The sequence below is a fragment of the Epinephelus lanceolatus genome, chromosome 17, assembly GCF_041903045.1.
Source record: "Epinephelus lanceolatus isolate andai-2023 chromosome 17, ASM4190304v1, whole genome shotgun sequence".
NCBI lineage: Eukaryota > Metazoa > Chordata > Actinopteri > Perciformes > Serranidae > Epinephelus > Epinephelus lanceolatus.
Genome location: NC_135750.1, coordinates 16,145,972 through 16,163,053, shown reverse-complemented (window position 1 = coordinate 16,163,053; position 17,082 = coordinate 16,145,972). Strand labels below are relative to the sequence as shown.

The 17,082-nt window shown below is 42.0% G+C and overlaps 1 protein-coding gene across 1 annotated transcript in view; it reads right to left on the bottom strand.

Annotated features, from left to right (window-relative positions):
* The window catches only part of phyhiplb (phytanoyl-CoA 2-hydroxylase interacting protein-like b), a 30,416-nt gene extending 14,112 nt beyond the window's left edge, over positions 1-16,304 (bottom strand). Inside the window, exons 1-3 of the mRNA XM_033613217.2 lie at positions 15,627-16,304; positions 4,112-4,308; positions 1,059-1,233 (exon numbers count right to left, since the gene is read on the bottom strand). Coding sequence (XP_033469108.2) covers positions 1,059-1,233; positions 4,112-4,308; positions 15,627-15,732 — 478 coding nt within the window. The 5' untranslated portion in view covers positions 15,733-16,304. The remainder of the gene's footprint in view (positions 1-1,058; positions 1,234-4,111; positions 4,309-15,626) is intronic.
* Positions 16,305-17,082: the final 778 nt, after the last annotated feature.

Here is a 17,082-nt window from a genome sequence, read left to right as displayed (position 1 = left end):
TATAAAAAAAGTTATAAAAAAAAGTCATGGTATAGCATGCAATAAAAAATATCATTAAAAAGCCATAGTATAGTATGCCATAACAAAAAATGTCATAGGATAGTATGTCATTACAAAAAGGCACCATCTCCTCAGTCATCTGAAAGTAGTTTGGTTTTGCAGAATCCATCCTCGAGCAAACCACCGTCTGCTGTAAAGCCTGTCTAAAGTCTTTGGCAAATACAAGCAGCAAAATGGCTACTTTATTCCAGCCTCTCAAACAGAGGTGTGCGGCCGCACAGTGTGTGTGGCACTGAGAGCTGCACAAGACGGCAGCAGCCCTGAAACACCTGCTAACAAACAGGTGATGTTAACATTAGCAGAATCATTTTCTCAAATTGGATGTGAGGTAAAAATGTGGGAGATTTTATTTTTAGGCCATACCACTCTGGCCTAATGCTAGTACAATCACCTAAATGATGGTAAGCATAGTAAACCTTAACCCTGCTGAACATCAGCATGTTGTCATCTCCATTGTCACATTAGCATTTAGCCTGTCCAGACTGAAGGTTGGACAGCGATGGAGGGTGTCTGACATGAACCGTCATATTCAAGCGCTCCCCTCCATCAATGCCTCTGACTACATCTTCACTAACTCCCTGCCTGCTTTCCTTCTTCCCATCGACTGCTGCTCCTGATCCCTGTCACAATGACCTCCCCTGATAAATTCTACCCTCCAGTTTCCATGCCATCATCTCCTCCCCCTTCTCCCCTCCCCCACTCTAAGCCACAAGCCAGCAATGTTGAACTTAGTGACCTCTGCATCGGAACATAAACAGCACAGCTCCCCTCCGTCTTTTAATCTCTCTTTCCCCTCACCCTCCCCTCCTCCATCTTTCCGCCCATCTCTCCCTCCACTCAGTATAAATTAGCCCTTCTTCAATATCCTCCCTCATACTGTGCTCCATCCGATTTTCTTCTGTAGTTGTATCACAGGCACCAAATATCAAAGGCAGTACTGATGTCACATATCCTGAAAATACATGTACTCATGGAAATGCAAGCTGCACATTACTCACCGGCAGTGCAGAACTCAATGATCTCGCTCCACTCGGAGATGGCGTAGTCTCCGTCAGTCTGTTTTGATGCGGTTTGGACGGCCACGGTGTATTCTGTGCGTGGGCTCAGGAACCAGTGGCCCCGAACCGTCATGGGCAGGGGCACTGCCTTGGCTACCAGCTTGGTAGGAACATCCTGGAGGGAGGGAGGGAGGGAGGGAGGAATGGATGGAGGGATGGATGGATGGAAAAAGGAGGTTAATGATGACGGGAAGATATTAGTCAGAAAGAAATACTCCTGTTGTGGCTTTCTTTCAGCCACATGCAGAGATTTGCAGACACCTGCTTGTAAACAGACATGCACACACTGCCATGTGCGTGGCAGACTGCAGTTCATACCTGTCGCTGCCCTACTGTTGATGCATGTACACTATACTGTACACTACTCACCCCCCCAAGCCTCAGTGGGCCTTAGCAGCTCATTGATTGGACCAGGAGCCCCTGCCTAGCAACAGAGTCAGCCCATTCATCCACCAACACTGTTGCTGCACACCAAAATCAAAATACTTGTAAGGGGTCGCCTGCTAGGAAGAAGAGAGACGCTCAGCCACACTGCACCCAGGAAGTGACTGCAGGAGGAAGAGGAAGGAGGCTGATGAAACAAGTCTGTAAGATTGACTGACTGTCCACTGACAGAGCTGCGGCCGTCCTGCTGCTGCTGCTGCTGCTGCTGCTGAGATTAAACTGAGCCCTATGAGTGATATTAGCCCATTAGAGCTCAGAGCAACGGCTCACTGTGGAGTCTTAGAACAAAACCACCTTGAAGTGAGTTTTTTTTCCTCCATGCATGAAGAGAATCCGAAGAGGTTATCCTGAGGTAAAACATGGTGCACCTGCGTCACATGTTTCAGCTTCAAATCAATCATTTTAGATTTTAAACATCAAGGATTATCATAGCTGTTTATAGCAGCGCAATAACTGTCTTTATCCCTAATATGATACTGCAGAACAGTTATGGCCATGAAGGGACAAATCTAATTCACTGCCTGTCCTCTCAGTGGACACAGCAACACACAGTAGAGATAACAGCAGTGAAGACTGTATAATGAGAACATCAGGTTCAACACTGAGAGACACCCTTTACTTTATACATTTACTTTGGATAGTAATGTAGAGTATATATATATATTCAAAATATAATTAACACCTTTTACAATAAAATGTTTTGTTTTTTTTTTTTAATTTCTAAGTCACTAAAGCACTCTATGGTCTGTTTACCTGTGTACGTATATGTGTAGAAGTCAAAATTAATCCAGCTGTCATTCTAACAATGTTGTGCAATGTAGAACATTATGAGAATGAAGATGTACAAACGGACTTTAAAATTGTCAGACTACTTTCAGTGTTTGGTTTTGCTCTTACTTTTAGTTTTGGAAACTTCTGCAGGTTTATGCATTTAAACTGAATATTGTTTATACTATTATTCTGTCATATATTAAATGACATATAAATAATATTTTGTTGCTTTCTTATTGCACTAGGACCAGGCATAGCGACAAAAAATGAGGAGGAAGATTTTTTAAATTTTGCATTGTAAGAATAAAGTCAAACCTTCAATATTATTGGGGGAAAAAATCAGTTACTTTTTTTTAATTTAATTATTTATTATTATTATTATTATTATTATTATTATTATTATTATTATTATTATTATTGTTTTTGCATTTCAAGAATAAAGCAGAAATGCAATTTTGAAAATAAAGAAGAAATTATGAATTTCAAATTTAAAGTGCCGCCGAACACATGGGAGATCTTATACCTAAGCAACATGACAAGATAATTCTTTTCTCTTCTCGTTGCTCAAGAAGGTCTATCATCAGGAAATGACACAACAAAGATCCTCCCTCTCCAAGTGATTGGAAAGACATTATTGAGGAGATATATGACACAAAAAGACTCACTCATTTACTGAGACTCCAAAAACCTGAATTCACAGAAAAATTGACCAAATGGACAGATTATAAGGCCAACTGCAGAGACACCACCTAAATCTCTTGATGGTCATGGTAAACATGTGTTTCAGGTGACCACTAGGATGAGTGCTGTAATGCCCTATGTATTTGTAATGTACCTCAGTGACATGCCAGTTATGTTTTCATATGTTTGTTCTTTAATAACAAACTGCAAAAAATAAATAAAATTTAAGTTAAAAAAATTTTCAAAATAAAGTCAAACTTTTGAGAATAGGTTAAACCAAACTACTATTGTTATGGCTGCCTCTACAAAATGTTGTTTAAATGAATTTTCTGAAACTGTACTTCAGAACTGGATTTGGTAACAACGAAATTATTTCTCTCTTAGCGTCTAAACACAGTTGGATTGTGCTGAAAACATGCATTACTTCAGAAGAAGAAATGTCATAAACATGGAAAAGGTGGCGACATTCTTGCAAACTCAAATAGCTGGTAACGGACAGATGCTCAGGTAGCCATGGTTACGCCTGTGTGCAATACAAGACACAATTTGATGGACCAGAAAAGTTGTCTTTGTTTTCGAAATGGTATTTCAATTTAAATAATAAATAAATAAATTAAAATAAAATAAATTGAAATAAATATCTTATTATCTTATGCCGTAAGCACTAATATTAAAATTTCAACTCAATTGTAAAAATGCAGAAAAAGGAAGGCAGATATTATCTTCCTCTTCTCCCCTTGTGCCTGCCCTAACACTCCTCTGTACTCTCCTGGTCAGGTAGCCACTGTAGAAAGATTTTAATTTCACTGAGACTTTTACCAGATTAAACAAAGGAACTAAGGTCTTTACGGACTAAATAATGATCGATATAATTATCCACTTGATTCATACTGACCCACTGTCTAGTTTGTGCTTTTAAGGCTCATTGTGATTTTTCAATCTGCTCATTGAATCATACAAAACACAAAACCTTTCATTCTTGACTCATTTCTTATGAAAAGCAGCAAATTCTATTCAGCGAGTAAAACAAGAGGCCTTTTGTTGAGTCACCTCTCCATAGTGTTGCCTTTTAAAAGCCGTGCTGATTCACGCGTTACCTTGTGTTTGAACTTGTTTGAGTTTTTGTTCTCCTTCTTGTTCAGGTCAATGAAGTAGTGTGTGATGCGCTCCTTGCTGCGCGGCTCCATGTCCCAGCAGATCTTGAAGGAGTCGCAGGTGATGTTGCTGATCTTGATGTTCTGAGGAACGGGGAGCTCCTCCATCTCGGAGAGGCTGCCATCCTGGGATTTACTTCCTGTGTAGTAGAAAAACAATGAGAAACTTTGACATAATCAGCATCAAAAAGCACAAAAATATAGAGTATACCAAGGTTATATATGATTCATATTTACTGTAGAAGTCATTTGGGATCACTCAAGCTACAACTATTAATCAATTAGCTGTCAACTATCAAATTAATCACAAATTAATTTGATAGTTGATTTACTGGTTTGAGTTTGAGTTACATAAGAAATTATGTAACATTATAATACTGGAGTTACAAATCATAAAAAAGAGAAATAAAGGAAAATAGAATTATAAAATAATATGTATAGGATATAATTTAAAAAAAAAGTCAAAATTCTCTGAATTCAGCTTCCTAATTGTGAATATTGTCTGTTTTTTTTACTCCTCTGTGACTGTAAAATGAATATATTTGTGCTGTGGATAAAACAAGACATTTAAGGATGTCATCTTGGGCTTTGGGAAACACTGATCGACATTTTTCACCATTTTCTGACATTTCAGTTACTCCAGAAAATAACCGAGAAATTAATTAGTTCGGCCCTGGATATCACACATTGCGTTGTGTAAAACTTATTTAAAATTTGATACAATATCAGTTTTGAATCTTTGCTCGTAATAGCTAAAGTGTTATGTACACACCTTTAAATCTTCTATATATGCTCAGCTTTTATTGAACTCACAGAAATATCTTCTCATTTCTCTTCTGTCTCGCTGACTGTAAACCCTCTGTACTCCTGCAGCAGTTTCCCAGTAATTATTCCACAGACAGTACTAACAGAAGTATATCCACCATATCACACGCAGAGAACTGCCTGCGTCGCTGACTACCATATATGTTGCCATGGAAACACATCAGCCTCCCCACACACACACACACACACACACACACACACACACACACACACACACACACACACACACACACACCTATCTGCTTTCCAGAACATACGTGGCATTAAATATTTCAAACGCTAGTGATTGAATCTCCTCTCAGAAGAGATGGATCATTTATAATCAGCAGTAAGAAATAAGAAGCACACTGCAGGTAAGGTATACACATGAGCCTGCAGCAGAACAATTAAAATGCTGCTGAATGTCTCAGAACTTCAGCCATTTATTTAGAGTTAGATTATTTATTTTTTTGGCCTGGATAGAAAGGTCATTGCACAACATTGTTTTCCATCAAATACATTTCTCTGAGCTGCATGGGTCTCATGCCTCAGTCAGGTCACTGTACAGTGGGCGACATAACATGTAGCGCAGGCGTACAACCCCCAAAGTGCACACTGAGGCCACTGAAAATACAAAAACAGGCTTGAATGAAAGCTTTGTCGAATTAGGATGAATATAGACTTCACGTCACACTCTGCGACGCCCACTTGGCAGGGCAACAATGTGTTTTCTGTGCACGCTCCGGGGGTCTAAACACGAGAGTGAGTAAAATACAAGAATTTGGGAGTAACGCTCAACACGACTGGACTCCATAGAGGAGTAAACAATGGCAGGAGCAGCGGAGCATGGAACATCCATCCCCACTCATCAGCTGAGAGAGGGCGGCATAAAAGAGTTATCCCATAATTGGGACTGTGTGGACTCTCCTGTCTCGCCTCCACACAACACTCCAACAGAGGAGCATTTGTAGGGTGATTCATTTTAGGAAGTCAGAAGGTAATTCCTACACCTAATGTGTACCCAGTGTGCATGTTGCCCTTCAGAGTTAGAAAAAAAATCAGCTTAGCCTTACAATTTTATGCTAGCTTGGCTCTTCTTTTTTCAAATTATGACATCTTAGAATAAGATCCTTAGGGTATAATGTATGTTCTTTACCTCCAGACATGACCAGACCCCCTGCTTATATCTGTCCTAATCCCTTGCTCCTAATCACAACTAGCTGATTACCAAAAATAATCATCTTTAACCTAAAAAGACAGACCTCCTGTTGTTAGTGCCTGGACCATACCATAATTATATCTTATGCACTTGTGAATTTTGTGTTTAATGTCAGTGATGAACAGACAAATCTGCAGGAGTTTTCCTCTTAACAGTGAGTCAGTGTATTTAAACACATAATTTATCATCTGGACTAACTGCACGTTGTAACCGAGACATTAGTAACACTGGTGAGGGGATTCCTGAGTGTGTGAAAACGTAAACAGGCCAGCAGATGTATCCTCAGGCTTGGCTCTCAGATCTATACTGCGGGGGAACTCCTACACCTTCCTTGCTTTGATTTGTGGAAACATCTCATCCTGCTGCTGCTTCACATTTAAGCCCATCTCATTAAACTTAAACCCCACTGAGCTGATAAGTTTGGCTCAGACTGAGAGGGTCAGCGCGGACATGACAGGGCAGACCTCTGCAAGTCAGCGTGGACCAGACAGTTATGTCAGCACTGTAACGTCCCACCTGAGGCTTTATGTTGCTGACCTTTAACAAAAATAAGAAAAACACTAAGGTTTGTTGTTTTTATCTGACGTCTGTGCCAGGTAAAGATGAAATATATTCAAAGGAAGTGAAATATGGACAAAGACTTGCAGTTCTTGTAATGCTTAAAGGGCGGGTCCATCTGTGCTGCTCTGCAGGTTTTCAAATGGAAATGCCATCTCAATTACAAAAAGCAGTGATGTAGGTTAGAGCAGTGATCACTGACAATAATTACAAGACGGGTTGTATGAGGCAATTATCCATAGTCAGTGTTTCATCACTTTACCTTGCTGTCAGACAGGCCATTCCAACGGGGAACTGTCTCCATTGACAGAAATAGGGATATTGGATTTTTTGCCAATACGCCAATATATAATACCACATTCGGCCAATAACTGATACCGATATAGATATATTCACTTTTTTCCCCACCTAATTTTAGTGATCTTCAAGTCTCTTCTGTAGTGGAATAAACTATCATATTATACATGCATGCTGATGGACACATGACATTTTTGCACGTCTGTCTGTCCTGGAAGAGGCATCCAACCTCAGTTGCTCTTCGAGGTTTCTACCACTTTTTCCAATTAAAAGGTTTATTTGGGGAGATTTTCCTTATCTGCTGTGAGGGTCCAAAGGACAGAGAGATGTCGTATGCTGTAAAGCCCTCTGAGGCAAATTGTGATTTGCAATATTGGGCTTTATAAATAAAACTGAATTGAACTTAAATACAATGCTTTTCAATGTATGTAATATTCAGTCATTGTGCAAAATTTGTAAAAAGCACATTGGACAATTGTGACATTTCATTTTAAAGCCCATATCGGCCCATACCGATGACATGCCAGCATTATGCTGCATCCCTAGAGACACACAAATCAACACAAATCAACTTCAAAGTACACAGTGTTGCCAGTTTGCCACTGCCTCAATCAGTTGGTTTGTGTTATTTCATGACTTTCTGATCTGAACTAATGTGGCATCCACAGCAATACACTTAACTTGCCATGCAACAAGGAGTGTGTGCCAGGTAGGGGGTTAGAGGAATATTCAGATGCTCGATAACTTGCAATTCTCAAAGAAGGCTTGGCTCAGTCATGAAGAGGCACATTAAGCGGGCTAGGGTGTTTATCAAAGACTGTAAAAATAATGGACGCAGCTACCGTGACATCCCCCATTGGTGTTTCCAGTTCTGAATTTCAGCCGTTGCCATCTTGGTTTCTGGAGCCAGGCATGACCGAATTTGGGCGAGAGGCTGCCGCTGTGGAGAAGCAAGGGGTGGATCTGACTGAGAAGCCAAGGACATTATCAGCAGACAGCCCATCACTCAAAGCGGCCTGCCCTTAATTATGTGTAACTTTACGCCTTAATAAAATGTAAATGGGTAAGTTACATAAAAATTCACCCCCTGTATAGTCATTAATGTTACAATTAGCTTAAAAGACCAAAAAGGTTTTTTTGCAGCAGGCTGTAAACATGTTTATTTCTGCTGTAAAGTTGGGTCTTTTAACACGGGGGTCTGTGGGGACTGACTGGCTTTATGGCCAGCCTCAAGTGGCCATTCAGAGAACTGCAGGTTTTCGCACTTCCATGTTGGCTTCATTTTTTTAGCCATGGAGGTGGCCACTAGGAGTAGGAATCACCAGAGGATCCATGATACTATATTATTACAATACCTGAGTAAAGATACAATATTTTTTGGCTTTTTTAAGTATGTTGCAATATGCTGAATATTGCAAGAAAATATATTGCGATGTATTGCGATTCATAACCTGTTTTCATCTGCAAATTATGTCCCCAAAGAAAAACTTTGTCAACATCTGTTTTATCTAATAAGATAAAAATGTATATTAAAAAGCAACTGATACTTGGCACTGTGTGACAAAACAATACTGCCATTCAAAAACACTGTGATATTGATTTTTTCGCCCGACCCCAATTGCTGCTTTGCATTTATATGTAGCAACACCATTATGCATATGCCTACACTAGGATATGTGGGAAAACATCTCTAGAATGGCTGGGCAGAATAGCATTTTGACACCTAAACATATGACTTTGACCAAAATTTGAATGTTTGGTTGGATTTAGCACATATGAAAATCTACTGTGAAGCTACAGAATTACATAAAATCTCAAAGAATATAAATAAATAATGGATCCACCCTTTAAGTGAAGAGTTTGTATATAAAATGCTGAGTAAAAGGCAGTAACAGTGTATCAAATGTGAACATTCTTGCATATTTTATAGGAAGTACAACTCATGAATCTTTTTATGCTGGGGAGAAAGATGGCTACTTTGTGCTGATTCATCACAAGCATTAACCATTAATCACAGATCATAAAACATAAGCTTCCAGCTCCCTCACCCCATCCCAAACTCTCACTATTTCAGGATGCCATCAGGATATGACACAGTGTAAACACTGATCGCAGCCAAACAGCAAAGATGAAAAACCTGCCAACTCAGTTGCTGTGCTGTGCCTGAAACAGAGTATTTCCTTGTCCTTAAAATGTCAACACCAGTGTTTCCCTTAAAAACCCTGAAACCAGACCCCATGCCGGTCTTTGCCCTCCCTGCTCCTTGCGTCTCCACAGTGCTGATTTAGCTCCTGTTTACTCTAATGCTCTCCTAATTAACCTGCAAATGGAGGCATTATACCGACACAGTGGAGCTTTACAAATGCAGTCAAATATTGCTTACATAATACTCTTAAGGCTGCACAGTCAAGCTGAAAGTGATGTTATCAGGGAAAACAAGCTCTGAAGGCTTTAAGGTTTACTGGGCAAAAATCAAAGGAAATGCTCATGAGACAAACAGACAGAAATCTGCAACCACCACTGTTCGCTCTTCTGTAGGTTTTTAAAAAAGAACACTGATGTGATTAACAAACTCAACGTACAGGTTAAAGAATTAAATCTGGCCCTCAATTGGAATCTGAGGACACTAATACAATGTGTACCAGGTGCTTGCCTACAGGTAAATACACCGACACAGTGCTAATCTGCGCCCTGAATCCTCTGGGAGTCTGAGAGCGCAGGATGAAAGATGGAGGAGAGAAAGCCAAGCAGGATGAAGGTCAGGCAGTAAGGAAGAGAGTCAAACATTTTACAGTCTCACATGGGAGGCCTAAACCCTCAGACTGACTTAAATTTATATGCTGGTATTCTACCTCAGCTCTCGGTACTTGCACTGTAGCTAATGTTAATTTTGTTGACTCGTAATTTTGCCAAGGAAGCCATTATACTGTAATGAACTGTCTTACTATTTACTGCACTGTATTATGATCCTGTGCATGAGGCTGAGGGTGGGGGGGTTTGCTTCATCATGATCAAGCAAAATGAGCATCAGTTTTTAAGGGGCACAGAAACACAGCTTACCCATGCTGTGCACACATGTAATGGGGTTCAAGATGACATAGGAGCAAGCAACAAAAGCAGGACACAAAAATATCAGCCCTATGGCAAAAATAACATTTCAGAAGATGGATAGCCGACTCCGATGAATCTGCGAACTCCATCAAATGGACCTTATTGGGTATTGGCCTTTTACTCAGCGTGCAGTCAAATGCCACAGTGTGGAATAGCAATAGATGCAGAAGGATCAATAAAAATCTTGTTAACATGCATACGTAGGCCCATCCTAATGGCTCTCTGTGGTAGGATTTGTTCCAGTCACACCTGGCTTGATGCTGTGAATTACTTGTTGGCACTCTTTACCGGTAAAAGTGATTTGATTTCCACTCAGGCCACCTGCATAATGTAAATGTACTCTCACAGTGGGGGCTGGTGATAAAAAAAGCATCGAGCATGTGAGGCTACGGTGCTTCATTCAAAGGTCTACGAAGGTCTACAAACCAAATGTTGAGAATCAATCTGCTGAGTATCATCAGCGGGTGTGTTCTGTGGAAAAAAGATTTGGCAGATGATGGTCATACTGATTGTTTTCGACTGCGCAAGTGGGCACTCATGTCAGACACAAGCCTCCTACTTTAAGTGTCAGTGTTAGGTCTAAAATTCAACTGTAGACATGAGCAACAGACACTCACTCGGCATCGATGTTTGCTGGCCTTTTAAAACACGCCTTTGTTCCTCTCAATGCACTGGCTAGACCAGACTGAGAGCTCAGACGGAGAGCATAAACAATGCTCTGTTCGTCAGGCTCACACAGTCTGTTGTCCACCTTTTGCACATCAATAAGCCCCCGACCAGCAAAGAAAGACCCAGTAAAGGCACTTTAATAACACAACCTTTACAGATGAAGTGGACTCTGTCATTCTCAAGGCTCAGAATCGACCCATCCCCTTTCTTACAAATGAATTAAATACGAAGACCTTCAAGGACGGATCTGTTATTTTCTTCTAAACTTGTCCGAAACCAGCGTGAGTCATCATTTCTCATTTGCATAGAATTTGAATTCCCAAACAAGAGGCTGATGTAAAATCCTTCAACTATGTTTCTGAATAGAATCTTGTATAGAAGGATTTTATATAACAGCAATCAGGCACTGGAAAGAAAAACAAGCAAAAGAAAAATCAGCCTGAATATCTGAAGCGGATTTTGAGAGACAGACGGCTATGAAATGAATCGCAAAGTCTGTTCAGAACTATGTCACATAGTAAAGTCAGTTATAACTGAATATATTATACAGCCGATAATATGTACCTGTAACTCTTGCCAGCACAGTCATGGTACACAACTGCTCGCACTGAACACTGGCCAAACTAAAATGCCAGCTTACTCAGACGATGCTGTACGTCATAAGGCCGACCTGCTGTCGTATCACGTTGGAACATATCGGATAAGCAGCACTACAAGAGTTCACTTGTTATCACAGGAGTTCTTCTCCACAAGAATGAAGTCTACAGTCATACTAGCAGCTCTGTGAGACTGTAAGTGGATACAGTGGTGCTTTAAGCTATATGCTAACATCAGCATGCTAACAATGACAATGTTAACATGCTGATGGTGTTTACCATGGTCACCACCATCTCAGGGTTTGAATGCTGGCAAAAGCAACATAATGTCATTACTTCTACAACTATTTCGTCATAAACCAAAGTGTTGGAGTGTTTGACCTAACACGCTAGATGAAAAGTGAGAGGATTTTGCCTGGCCCCGGACCTTTAAATCTGCCCACTCCATCGAGTTCAAGTTGACTGAATCGTCAGGCACTGTGACATGAAATTGTGGTTTCTGGGTTAAAATAAAAAATGACCAATGAGTGCAGCAGGGGGACACAATTAGCCAATTAGCACCTAGGGCGGGACAAATGCCCTTGTCAAACTGTTGTCAAACATTGTCAAGAGGTGTTCTTGGACCAATGAGTAGTAAAAACAATGGCCAGTGCTGTAGACAGATGCTACTATCGAGAACATTCTATATCAACATGTCCTCTCAATGTCACCCGACATTGTAATTTGCTTTACTTCGTTCTGCTCCATCCTTAAAACCCCCAGACATCAGGTATTTCTGCATGACTATGCATCAGTGTGGACTTACAATGATGTTAGATTCAGGTGGATATGTTGGTCTGTAGTGACTGGTTAGAGAAACTCAAACCCCCCTCCCCCACAGAAATCAGTTAGAGTTGAGGCAAGGTCTGACTGAAGATGGAAACCGCGTCAAAGGAGTTGAAAATTCTGTCTGATAACAAGCAAGTAGGGATTCTTGGAGTTTTTAGAATTCATCCTGAGAAGAAGATGGATTGATTGCCATACATTTTATGGCAATCAATCCAACTGTAGACGAGACATTTCACAAAAAAAACCCACAAATGTCATGGTGGTACAAGTGACGTCATCCTCTGGGGATCATGAATATCTATACACATTGGAGCAATCCAATCCATGGTATCTAAGATATTTCAGGTGGACCAAAGTGGTGATCCGATCAACTGATCAACATTGTCATCCATACAGCCACATTGCTGGTGTGGCTGATAAAAATGTCTGAAACACAGCATATTTGGCCCCTTCACAGTTACTTCTCCCACTGCCTGTTTATTCTTGCAAAACTTCTTCCCAGGGTGTTGAAAAGTAAAGCCTTTTGTTCAAGTATTGCGGCACTGTGTTTGAGGAAACAATGCCATTGTCGACTAGTAATTGGCAGCCTTGGCACTGAGGGAGCTTTTCTTCAACTTGACAGTTACTGATGAAGTTAAGGTACCTTCATAACATGTTTTCCTATCCATCCATCCAGCACCCAGCCATCCGTCTATCTGTCCGTCTGTCTATCTGTCATGGGCACACACACACTGCCAGACTGAGGTGTCACAGCTAGAGCAGCAGTATTTTGGGCAGTGAAATTTCAGACAGTGCAGACACAGTACTTGGTTGCATAAATGGCAGCCATCCATCATGACAACTTAATTATGTCAGCGGCCGTGGCACAAAGGCCTTGCAAGACATGTAGTGTGTATTTCATTACCCCCTGTGAGTGTGCATTAACAGTGGATATAAAATCAAAATGGTGGTCCCAGCCAGCCTCGCAGAGGTTGGTGGCAAATTTTTTATCCAGCGCAACATCATGGAGGCCGTTCTGCCTGTCCCTAGAGACCTCTGCAAAGCAGCTGTAGAGACTTCTGTGAATTTCCCACTACATTGCCTAGCCCACATTTATTCATGTTGCAGCCCCATCACCAAACTGAACCATTAAGGCTGTGACACACCCGCGCGCACACAGAGACAACTTGTATCTCACTAAGTCTTTTTGTTCATTGAAATGCTCAAACAGTCCTCAGTGTGTGTGTGTGTGTGAGAGAGAGAGCTCTTTCCCACAGAGGGCCCACTGAAGCTGATGCACTTCCATTTGCTGGGTCAGCACAGGCACATAAGCCTCTCATGCTGACAATTAAATATTAATGGATTTGGGAGATAAATTTAGAAAGCTATGTGGAACTGAAATGAATACTGTCCTTGGGAAAACGTACGCATTGATCAGATAATGAAACAGTCTATTTCCGAGAAAGCCAAAAGATGACTATGCAGCCATCTACATAGGGTGTGGCAGGGGAAGTTAAGACTAGACAGAATTTCTGGAGATCATTTTAGGTGAGAAATCAAAATTCAGGGACAATAATATAATCCAAATAACACTACAAAGCATTCTCAACCAAGACTAGGCTACTGGATTGCATTTGATAATAACAGGTGTCTTACTGTGTCAAAACCAAATCTTAGTGATCAGACTGAGTAGAGCAGCTCATCTGTATAGCAAGGTCCATACCCATTCTCATTCCTCATTGTGAAGCTCAAGTATATTGTCCACAATTTGGGCAGATTCTAATTGCACTGGCATACATTGTGTAGAGGCACTTAAACTGCAAAAAATGATCATACAAGTGTTTCAAGTACACCATCAGTACATGAACTATCTGAACTCACCATTCTAGAAACTACTCTGCCATACTTCAACCACCAGCGCACATAATCTGCGCAGAAGGTGGACATTGTGACTGTTTCTCCATAAACAGAGTGTATGTGGGTGTCTCAAGGACACAGAGACACTATTTACACTGGGTAATCCACTTGATGAATAGGAAAGTGGCTGTTGTGCTGCGAAGACCAGTAAACCTGCAGCACAGGAAGCATAAAGCTGGCACGGGATCCATTAGAGAAGTCCAGCCCAAGCCTATATGGCTACCATTATTAAAATTACAGCTTTAGAATCAGGCCAACAAAGCACTAAGAGGATATAAACTGCGTCCTGCTGTATTACATTACGAGGAGCAGCTCTGGCAGATGAGAAAATGAGGTGGTGTGGCACAATGACTGCACTGTGATCAGATGCTGGGGGTCCTTTGGAGGCTCAATGAAGACACACCATTGACTCCATCAGTGTGAAAACCAGCCAATCCTAAAATCTGGTATAGCTAAGAAAAAAATGAAATCGATTCAGCTGTGAAAAAGGTGTGATCTCATCTCTTTGCCATGGATGTGAATTTATCTACAATCTTAATTAAAAGGGGATCTGTGTGACCATGCATCAGATGTGGGATCAGTTGTGTGTAATTGCACTGATGGGTGTGTAGGGCTGCACTGTCTGTGTGCGCGCACACACACACACACACACACACACACACGTGGGTGCAGCCATGTTTGAGCCTCTCATTCTCTCCTGATGATGACTTGCTTTTTTTCCTCCCCACCATTAAATTCGCATCAGGGTTAAGCCTGCTCATGTAAAAACTGCTCATCCGTTTGTACACCATAAAACTAGCTAATAGACGCCTTCTAATCTGTAATCAGGATGATATCAACTCTCTGTTTGATGGTTTATATGCAGAAAACTTTTGAATTTGGAGAAGTCATCCACAGTCCATCCAGCATGGATGCAGCTGGATGACTTAGCCTAATGAATTATAAATGAATAAACGCAGGGGGAGAGTTTTTTATGTAAGTTGAGGATGGGTTATAAAACTAAAACTGTCTTTTGTAATAAGAAAAATGTGCAACTGTCATGAATCTAAATCGATCAAGGCAACTCCCTGAGATAAAGAAGCAGCGGTTATAGGCGGGGTGTCTGCCGGTCTCTGTCCATGTCTGTGGTGCTGAAATAAAGACATTCATCACTTAACATTATTTCCTTGCTTGTGCATGTTCAGTCTGTAGATTTCTTTTCACCACCCCCTCTGTTATGAATGAACAAAACCTTGTTGCCACTGTAAAGACACTCAGCTATTCCACACACGCACAAGCGTACCATCCCTCCATCCATGGAACCGGCGGAGCGACTGGCCCCTACTCCCTTTCCAGCACACAATAAGGGTACAGCATGCAGCTAAGCCCAATGACAGAACAGGCAGTGCGCGTTGCAGCGGCTCTGATATTAACAATAGGGCCTAATGCACGTGTATTATGCGCAAACACCCCAGTGAAAAGCAGCCAAATCTCTCCTTACCATCTCGCTCGCATAACTGTATGGCGTCCAAGCTCAGGTCCTTGATCATCCCCTCGCAGGGACTTAATGGGCTGGTGATGTTGTGCGCCAAGCCTGGTACCTCCATCTCTGCAGAACAGCCTGGGTGATGCTACTGGTCAATTTGCTGTCGCTTGTTTAAATATCGTCCACGGGACTTGCACAACAGCAGGCTTCCGTCCACGGTCGTCAAGGTGGGAGAAAAGAAAGCGAAAGAGAGACCGGTTTCCAGTCAGTCCCCTGCTCGTTCCGTCGCTCACAGCTCTCCTCTCCCGTCTCCTGGGTGGTGCGGCTAGTGGCGCGTCAGCGGAATCGTCACGGGCGCGAACAGCACAAGCCGCCAGTTCGGGTTTGCAACGTGAGGCATAGCAGCTCCTGCAGGGGTGCGTTTAAATGCATGGACCTCAAACATACCAGTCTGTGCGTTTATCTTATTTCATACGCTCTGCGTGCGCGCCTTCGGAGCCACAAGTGTGCGCGCGTGCATGTGCCCTGTGTGTGTTAGTCCGCCGCGGGACAGTTGAACATGAATACTTCAGCGGATTAGTGCAGAGACGTTCCGCAAATTCAATGGCTTCTTATGTAACCAGATTAGCCCGGTGTTTCCCCTCCGGTTTAGGGCTCCATCTAAACCGTCCACACACACCCGTTCTTCCCCACTTCACGTTCAACGTCATCCCAACAAGGCGCTCTCTCATGTCCTTATTTGGTGAGGTGTAGCCCTGTCTCGCAGGAGCGCAGGTGCAAGTGGACCACACAGTAATGAGCTGGGGGACATAATGGATGAACTACCTTATAAAAGACCCCTCTGGCATTGTAATGACACATAATAAAATGCAAAACCCTGTCAGCTCATAGCCAGAAAACCATACTTCACGCTTGGCTGTGGGGTGTGTTTGTTTCTAATTATCTCCCCTACTACACCCTTTTTATCAGTGGCTCCCAGGAACAGGATTGCCAAGGCATAAAAGGTCAAGTGCACGGGCAATTTGTGGCTAAACACACACTGAGGACTGCAGGCGCCTCTTGTGACACCGTTGGGCCTTGGTGAATTCATTTCTGATCATCATGGAGTCATGGTCATTCTTATATTTCCTTCAGCAGTGTTGCTTCTCTTCCATTCTCCATAGGGGTGCATCACAGAGAGGCAATGTCACTTTCTATTTGTTTTTGTCTCTCTCAGTGTTACACAAGGTGCCTTGAGGAGACAGAGTGTTTATCTATTCAGCGGACAGCGAATTCTGCAGCTGCGCCTATGGGACCCCTGAGTCATGCTGTTCAGAACTGCAGCACTATAGGCTGGGCTGAATTATAGGAGGGAAGCCACCCTTACTCATCTCTGTGTGAGGCACACTGACACACCATCATCATCACCTCTGGAGTTGGAACAGAGGAGGAGAGAGAAAGCGAGCATTACACAATAGCAAAGAGCAATGTG